At 40.8% G+C, this 9,541-nt stretch overlaps 2 protein-coding genes across 2 annotated transcripts; both read left to right on the forward strand.

Moving 5' to 3' along the window:
- The first annotated feature begins 637 nt into the window (after positions 1-637).
- Positions 638-4,958, forward strand: LOC121913510 (nuclear pore complex protein Nup153-like). Its single transcript, XM_042436172.1, has 4 exons — positions 638-838; positions 1,268-2,691; positions 3,968-4,110; positions 4,871-4,958. The coding sequence occupies exons 1-4, from the start codon at positions 832-834 to the stop codon at positions 4,956-4,958; spliced, it is 1,662 nt and encodes a 553-aa protein (XP_042292106.1). The 5' UTR covers positions 638-831.
- Positions 4,959-6,126: 1,168 nt separating this feature from the next.
- LOC121912606 (tektin-B1-like) lies at positions 6,127-9,541 on the forward strand. The gene is made up of 9 exons (XM_042434836.1): positions 6,127-6,260; positions 6,416-6,584; positions 7,164-7,289; positions 7,472-7,677; positions 7,900-8,152; positions 8,531-8,638; positions 8,778-8,921; positions 9,047-9,126; positions 9,244-9,541. Exons 1-9 carry the CDS (start codon positions 6,256-6,258, stop codon positions 9,446-9,448), a joined length of 1,296 nt encoding a protein of 431 aa, XP_042290770.1. The 5' UTR covers positions 6,127-6,255; the 3' UTR covers positions 9,449-9,541.

Raw genomic sequence — 9,541 nt, forward strand, 5'->3', positions numbered from 1 at the left:
GATTTAAAAACAGATGACGTCACCGTAACGACATGCTACATACTGAGACCATGGCAGAGACACACATCTCGGACCTATAACAATCTCAATACTCATATGCAAACATATTCAAGTGGGTGTGTCGTGTACTTTGAGTCCGCAAATAGACCTACTTGTTACTTTTGCACAGCGGTAGAAAGTGGGCGTCGTAAATCAGGTGGCACCTGTTGTATAAAAGGTAAACAATAATTAAATGCTGTAGCCAATTAGAATACATGTTGAACAGGTTTATGGTTGTGTGGCTTATTCCTAAAGGAAGTAAAATCTTGAACGTCAGTCTCTGCTTCGTTGTTATGGATGATAACGTAACATGGTGTCAGAATGAAGTATTGAAAAGTTACCTGAAGTCATGTAAGGGGAGGAGAAGGATGCGCCTCCATGAGACAGTTGGGGGGGGAAAAACGTCGACTTCAAGTCCTCCTGTGTGAAGAAGAATTAGCAAGGAGCTAAATAAGGTAGCTGTGTCACCGAGGCAAGGAAACAGAAACTGTTGACCAACCATAAAACAAATGAGAGTCAGGTGAAAGTGACTCCAGCTGAAGAATAAGAAACAGGCGTGTGAGGCTGTGGGTAAGTCAGACAAACGTAAATAAGTACGTTAAATTAACAGAAAACGTGAAGTGAAAGTGAAAAGATGAGTCAGCCAACACAAGCAGCCGCAGCTCCGTCTAACAGTGTGCAGCTGATCCCACCAGACAAGTTTGATTTTAATAATGCAAATTAATGGCCGAAGTGGATAAGACGTTTCGAGCGCTTCAGAGTAGCATCAAGCCTGGATAAACAGACACAAGAATGTCAAGTAAATACACTGATGTACACTTTTTGGGACTATGAGATATGTTCAAAGTGTGTGTATGTAAATTTCCATTGCTGTAAATTGGGTTTTTTTGGATCTCCTGTGCGTAAATCTCATTTATCTCTGCCCTCTTTCTTTTTTATTTCCTGATATATGTCCTCTTCCAATTTATCTTTATGTTCTCTTTCTAGCCTTTTTAAATCTGATTTTAATGTGTCAAGTTGTAGCTGTCTCATCTTTTTTAAATTTGTTGATTTGGCTATTAGCTTCCCTCTCATCACAGCCTTACACGCATCCCACACTACAGACGGAGACACCTCACCATTGTCATTATCCTCTATATATTCTGTTTTATGTTTTTATGTCATGACGTTACATTTTTTCAAGATTTAATCTGGAGTTTATTGTTTTAATCTCTCTTGGTCTCTTCAGGCTTTGCCTCTCCTGTTGCTCGAACTTCCCCAAGTCCCGACGATGCTCCCCAGCAGACCTCTACGCAATTCACTGTGCCCTCCACCACCTCCACCCTCTCCTCTTCAATGGGCTTTGGTGACTTGTTTAAGGCGCCAGTAGGCTGGAGCTGTGATGTCTCTTTGGTGCAGAACAAGTCATCAGACACAAAGTGTGTTTGCTGTATGAACCTCCAGCCCTCAGTTTGGCAGGAGAGCAGCAGCATGAACAGCTGGTCCACCACAAGTTTTGGCACAATGTTCTCCAAACCTGCAGGAACCTGGGACTGTGATACATGTCTTGTTCTAAACAAACCTGATGCAGTAAAGTGTGTGGCCTGCGAAACGGCCAAGCCTGGGACAGGGCTTAAGCCCTCACTGACTCTTCCTCCCTCTTTCTCAGCTGTTAAGACTGTATCCAACCCCACAGCCCCCATCACTACAGGGTTTATTGGATTTGGAGACAAGTTCAAAAAACCCGAAGGTGCATGGAAATGTAATGTCTGTTTGGTGCAGAACAAGTCATCAGACACAAAGTGTGTTTGCTGTATGAACCCCCAGCCCTCAGTTTGGCAGGAGAGCAGCAGCATGAACAGTACGTCCACCACAAGTTTTGGCACAATGTTCTCTAAACCTGCAGGAACCTGGGACTGTGATACATGTCTCGTTCTAAACAAACCTGATGCAGTAAAATGTGTGGCCTGCGAAACGGCCAAGCCTGGGACAGGGCTTAAGCCCTCACTGACTCTTCCTTCCTCCTTCTCAGCCGTTAAGACTGTATCCAACCCCACAGCCCCCATCATTACAGGGTTTATTGGATTTGGAGACAAGTTCAAAAAACCCGAAGGTGCATGGGAATGTGAGGTCTGTTTGGTGCAGAACAAGTCATCAGACACAAAGTGTGTTTGCTGTATGAACCCCCAGCCCTCAGTTTGGCAGGAGAGCAGCAGCATGAACAGTACGTCCACCACAAGTTTGGGCTCAATGTTCTCTAAACCTGCAGGAACCTGGGACTGTGATACATGTCTCGTTCTAAACAAACCTGATGCAGTAAAATGTGTGGCCTGCGAAACGGCCAAGCCTGGGACAGGGCTTAAGCCCTCACTGACTCTTCCTCCCTCCTTCTCAGCCGTTAAGACTGTATCCAACCCCACAGCCCCCATCACTACAGGGTTTATTGGATTTGGAGACAAGTTCAAAAAACCCGAAGGTGCATGGGAATGTGATACATGTATGGTACAGAACAAGGCAGAGGATACAAAGTGTGTGGCCTGCATGAGCGCTAAAGACAGCACTGCTCCAGTGTTTGGGTTGGGTGACAAATTCAAGAAGGAAGAGGGTTCCTGGGATTGTGACGTCTGTCTTCTACAGAATAAGGCTGCTGATGTACAGTGTGTTGCCTGTCAGGTAGCCAAACCTGGAGCTAAAGTGGAGCCCAAAGGTAACAAAAATGACAAACCTTTAGGTTTTTGCAACAAGCATGTTAATAGTAAATGATTTCAAAAGCCAAATGTTACTCACATTTTTGTATACATCAATCAACATCAGGGACTACTTTGTGTCTGTAGTTAATTACACATCTGAGTGGACAAAAATGACAGAGTTTGCAGAGTTCCCCAAGGCTCCATTCTGGGGCCTCTTCTGTTCAACACCTACATGCTCCCACTGGCACAGATTATTGAAAACAACAAAATGTGTTACCACAGTTATGCAGATGATGCACAAATTTACATAACCATATCACCAGGGGACTATGGTCCAATACAAGCACTGAGTAAGTGCACTGAAAAAATCAAAGATTCAATGTACAAAAATGTTCTTCAATTTAACAAAGATAAAACTGAAGTAATTGTTTTGGAGCCAAGGAAGAACAATTAAAAGTCAGGCTCAGCTTCAATCGATAATGTTAAAAACCACAAACCAAGCCAGAAATTTTGGTGTAGTCATGGACTCAGACCTGAATTTCAACAGCCGCATTAAGACAATTACAAAGTCAGCCTACTATCACATAAAGAATATATCAAGAATTAATGGACTTTATGTCTCATCAGGCTTTGGAAAAACTTGTCCATGCATTTTATCTTCAGCAGACTCAACTACTGCAAGGGTGTCTTCACAGGTCTCCCTAAAAAATCGATCAGACAGCTGCAGCTGATTCAGAACGCTGCTGCTTGAGTCCTCACTAAGAAAAAGAAATTGGTTCTTATCACTCCAGTTCTCAGATCTTTACACAGGCTTCATGTCTGTCAAAGAATTGAATTTAAAATACTGTTGTTGGTTAATAAAGCACTGGTTGATAAACATAAACTGAATGGTTTAGGGCCAAAATACATTTCTGATCTGCTGCTACATTATGAACCATCTAGACCTCTCAGGTCATCTGGGGCACGTCTGCTTTCTGTCCCTGGAGTAAAAACTAAACATAGAGAAGCAGTGTTCAGTTTTTTTGCTCCACATATCTGGAACAAACTCACAGAAAACTGCAGGTCTGCTGCAACTCTCAGCTTTTTTAAATCACAGCTGAATACTTTTCTGTTTGCCACTGCCTTTTATTAAACCAAATTTGAGGGTTCATATCTTACACTGCACTGTAACTTTTACTCTCCAGTTTTATCTGTCTTATTCTATTTTTACTTCTTTTTATTTCCAAATTTAACATGTAAATTTACCATATTTTTCTCAGGTGGAGACTTTCAGTTTGGAGGAGCCAGCAGAGTCAGACCCTCGAACAGTGCTTACTTTCCGAACAGATCCCTCCATTGCTCCCCAGGCAGGAACACCTGGAGGTGGATTCAACTTCCCACAGCCCCGTACATTCCTTATTGGGTATGTTGCACCTTCTCAGTTTACATGCAAGTATTTTTTGACTAATATGTGCACACCAAAACATAGATGTGTTCCAGCTTCAGGCCCAGTCATAGAAAAGACACAGGGTAGAATACCAAATATGTTGACTCGATATTTGCAGTGACAGAAAGCACTTTTTGCATGTTTGGATTTTAAAAAGCTCTGAAGTTGTTCTTCACCCTTTTGTATTTCCTTTTTAATTGATAGATTTATATATATGCATCTACATCTTAACTCACTGTAAAAGAATGAGAATGAACAAAAACACTTCACTGCTGTAACTGATGCTCAGCTACCTAAAAAGTTTTTAAAGCTCTTAAAACAAGTTTTTGGAGACCAGTTAATTAGACAAAAAATATTTGACCCCAGTAATTTAACACAGTAGCTGTTCCTTTGTTAGATATGTTTAATAAAGTGTCAAATTTTCCTGTGTTTTTCAGAAACTAGCAAAAGTCCAAAATAATCATGCCCAATCAAATAAATGGGACTGTAGCATTGTCATACTAGTAATTTTTCTTTTAGCCATAATTATGTGCAACATGTGTCATTGTACTTCAGGATCATTTCACCATATCACCTTTCAAGGCTTTTTTCAAGGCACAGGCTTTTTTTTTTTATTATGCTTAAACATCTGTGAAAATTGATGTTGACTAATAATTACCCGTAAACCAATAATCACTCATTTGACAGTTGTTACTGATGGCAGTGTTTGTGATTAATAATGTCTTTGCTCTTCCAGGTCAACTGAATCCTTCACAGCCTCTCCTGCTGGACAGCAAACGATTGTCGGACGCAAGATCAAGATAGCGGTGCGACGCAGAAAGTAGAGCCCTGTGGACTTGACTAGAAAGTAGATTTGCATTCGACTCAACCACATCCCCACTGAAGGCTGAAATAAATCCTGGAAGGTCTCAACTTGACAAACACTGGGGCAGGTTTTCAACTTGTAGGCTGGGCTGACGTTTTCAGAGGCTTTCACATGTAGACCAGAGACGTCAACGTGAGACCATTTACACAGGAATTTCACATGAAAAAAAACTGTTGACTGAACAATGACGCTGACTTAGGAAACAACAATCAAGCAAAGACCCCTGCTCGACATGAAAAACAAGCAAGACAGTCATATCTATATTTTCAACACCGGCAAATGTCTGCTAGACCTTAGGAATGACTTTTTGTAATAAAATTACTTTTAAAATTACTTTTTAAGAGTATTGCTTATGGGGAGGCCTTGTGGTTCGGACATATACCATCCAACATACACAGGGTCAGAACAGTTGTGCAAACAGGTCGTCAATAAATGTTAGGTTAAATATAAATATCAAGACAAGCATACAAACAGGCAATAAAATAGTAAAACTTAATAGTAGTAAGAAAAGAAAAAAAGTGAAACAAACAAAAAAGGACAGAGGCACATACTGTATACATGAGGCAAAAATCAGATATCATAATATAGAATTAGTGATTTGTGGAGAGAAAAAAAATGTCCAGCAATCTTATGGACCTTATGGTTTAACAGAGGTCAGTGAGGAATCTATTTCTGCTAAGAAATGACGCATGTTTGGTTCACCTTTCAGTACTCTTTCTTTTAATGGCAATTTTGTTCTCTTTACACAAGCAAAAAAATTCACTTCATAACCAAGTGTTTGATGCTGTGTGTCAAAATATATCTGAGGCTAAATATTGTCACACCCCTCTCTCTCTCCCTCTCACTTCCTCTATGCATCTCTACTGCTTCCTGTCTTAATAAAGCTAAAATACCCCCCAAATAATTATGATTTTATGTAAATGTAATGTTTTAAGGTAGATGAATGACAATTATTATTTGTAGTTATATTGTGATTACTACATGGTTATTTAATACATGATAAGGTGTAATGAAATATGTATTTATAGATAAATATTGGTATTTCCATAGAGAATGTGTGAGGATTCTTAATTCTTATTTATGCAAATGAGCTGATTGTCAAACTTCCGGGCGCTGATGTCACAGTGAACAGATTCCACAAATGAATCCCTGTTTAACACAGACCTCAGTTTTATTCTGTCACTTGAACTGAGAGCAAGTGTTTCAGCAGCTGGTCATTCGACGTTTTTCAAGTTCTTTCATTGAAATAACCAAAAATGTGGTAAGTAACTCGCTTCAGTTTTGTTTTCATGCAGTCTTTATTAAAAAACAAAGATTTAAACTCATTCACAAACCGGCATTCCAGTCAAAACAAAATCACATGGAAGAAATCAAGATCAGTTTAATTACATTATAAACCTTTTGTCACTCTGTTAGGCAACATCGTGCACTAAAAGAGGACCAGCTGAGGTCGGAGGTCAGATTCACTCTGCCTCCGCTGTCAAACAACACCAGCCTAGTGGGCAGCAGACCACAGCTTCAGATGAACAAAGCACTGAAGCTTGATGAAGAGCTCGTCTGCACCCTGGGTGATGACATTTCACGGGTAAGTAACATTAGCTGATCCTAACACTGTGTTTTATACTTCATATTAGACAAAATCAAATGTCATTTTATTTTTGACCAAACACCTCAATATCGACATTGCGGTATTATTGTAGGAATGATTATTGGTGCTTTCACAAAATATTTACACAATGAGATTTTTGATGAATAATCATCAGTAATGTGGATATAATGACTAAGTGGATAATGGTAAATAATAGAATGGCTAGAAAAGTCTGGTAAGTTCAGAAAATGACATCACTTTACTGTAATGCAGCCTTTAAACCTGGAAAAGACAACACTTATGCCATATCACGATATTACGATATCCAAAATCTTAAGACGATATCTGGTCTCATATCACATTATATTGATATAATATCAATATATTGCCCAGCTCTACTTCATATATTATATTTTTTATATATATTGACTCATATTCCTGTGTCTGTGTGACCAAAACAGTCAGTAAGTCTTTTGCAAAGTGAGAAACATTTGAAGAGAATACAGTGTATTTATGAGGCTGTAATTCAATCCAGTGTTTGCATGTAATTAATTGTGAATGTCTTTATTTACGTAGATCCCTTCGGCCACTCGTAGCACCATGAGGCATCTCAGCTCTCGCCATAACGAGGTCAGCCAGTGGCAGGCCCAGATCTCCGAGAGCATCAGCCAAGTGGACCGAGAGATCACTGCTGTGGAGCAGGTACACATGTGCTGTCACACATACTGTACATAAACCTAAATACTTGAAAGTTACCTGCAAAAGGAGGAAAGAGAACACTGTAAGAGAGTTTAAGAGTAACAGCAGAAGCTCAACAGTATCTTCTCTGATTTAAAACATCAATTCTGTCCCCAACACTGCTCTTATGTGCTCCCCATGTGCAGGTGAAAGACACAGCTGAGGGCCGTCTCCAGGAGAAGCAGTTGTACAGTCAGCTCATGGGCGACTGTGTGGCGCTCATTAACAGTCTGAATGCAGAACTCCTGCTGCAGGACCGTGTCCAGACCGAGCTAAAGAAGGAAGAACAGCTGACCAATGAGATCAGAGAACTGCTCCAGAAGCAGATCTGCATCCTGCTGAACAAACTGAGGTCAGACAGACATAGTCTGATTTATTTCTGAATTATTCTGTTTTAATTTCAGGATGCTGAAAGTTATAATCGCTCCTTAATTTAAAGCATTCTCCTGTACTTCCTGCCCACATTATGTTCATTGTTATTTGAAGGATAGATCTCTGCAATTCCTGGTAAAAGAGCAAATTATGTTCCCACATTTTGTACATTTTAACTTGATCTAAAATCTACTTCTGCCAGCTCTCTGAAGGATATTCGCTCTCAGCTGCTGGCTGATTTTCAAGATAAACGTGATGCCATCAAACTCACCACCAAATGCATCGCCCATGAATGCAACACCCCGAGCTCCCGGCTGCCTGCTGGTCAATACAAGCCCAATCATGTGAGCTATGACAAGTGGCTGTCCCACTGCAGGGACCTGAAGGTGGCGGCTGAGCGCCTGATCAAGGAGTCTTCTTCCTTCAGGGGGAACCTGCGGTTCACACTGGCCAACGTAAGACAACACCGACCATACTTCCATACAAATAGATACAGCTTGCCTGAAGACTAGGCTTAAGCTTAATATTAAGTTTGTGTACATTTTGTATAAAGCTCCTGTCAGTAAGAGTGTATACATTATTTTAACCCTTATTTTTCTAGTTTTTGCATTAATGGACATTATGTCTAATCAACATTTTATCGTTTCTTTAAAATCTATGCCCCTTTTATTATGTATGCAGTAACTTCCAGTGCAGCCTTGAGGGGTTGAGAGAAAAAACTAAAATATGATTAAAACATATAACTTCAAAAACAATAACTACCGTATTATACAGATTGGTCAAACTTTATTTCATTTCTCTTTTATCTTTGCATTAATGTCTGACCATTACAGTTAAAAAATGCCCAAGACCGCCAGCGCCACAGCACAGATGACGCCCTGAGGAAGAAGATCAATAACATGAGCAGAGTCCAGGATACGATGATCTGGGAGAGGAAGCGGGTCAGTCCACAGGATTGTAGTTACATCACAATTTGGATGACTCTTTGTTTTGAATGTTCTGTTTTCTAAATCATTAGTCGACCATCCACAAAATAATTGTTTGTTGATGTTCACAAATTATTTTTACTCTAAATTCCAGGTCAAGGATGAGATTTCGGATCTGACCAAGGACTCGCAGAAGCTGGCGGGTCAGATCAGGAACTGTGAATCCAAGCTGCACCAGACCACTCATCGCCTGGACATCCTCAACCAGAGGCCAAGACGAGAGCTCTGTGTGGACCAGGTGGGATAGTTAAGATATGATGTGGTTACAGTCAGAGCCACATAAAGCCTTAAATGTCATTCATCTCTGTTGTTGTCACCATGGAAACATAATGGCTTTAACCTCTTTTTCTGTTCCTCCCCCAGCCCTACATCAGCCTCACACTGGAGAAACACGACCTGGCAAAGATGGTAGCTGGACTTCAACCAGTGTTGAAGCGCATTCTGTAAGTCTGTCCATTCACAGTTTCACCTCTCTGCAGCCTGTCACCTCCTGTCCTGCATTTAAATATTTTGACTATCTTCTTCCTGAATGTGCTTATTTTAATGTTTAACCTCATTAGGCAGGACACGGAGCTCAAATGCAGGCGCCTGAAGGTTGTGGAAGATGAACTGGCCAAAAATGCTCATGCCTTGGGTGTGCAGCAGAAGTGTCTGAACCTGCACCAGAGCTTCCTGCCTGCTCTTGACACCACTGTGGTCCTCGCCAACAAGCCTCAGCTCCGCACAGCCGCAGGCTGCTGCACCCTCGTCGCCCACTTACAGTAGAGCCTAGGAGAGTGCATTAGCACTTTACTGAAGGCAGCCCTGTAATCTTTTCCATCTGGTATTGCAAAACTGAATAAATTCAAAGCAAAATGA

This window comes from Thunnus maccoyii, chromosome 15, assembly GCF_910596095.1.
Source record: "Thunnus maccoyii chromosome 15, fThuMac1.1, whole genome shotgun sequence".
NCBI lineage: Eukaryota > Metazoa > Chordata > Actinopteri > Scombriformes > Scombridae > Thunnus > Thunnus maccoyii.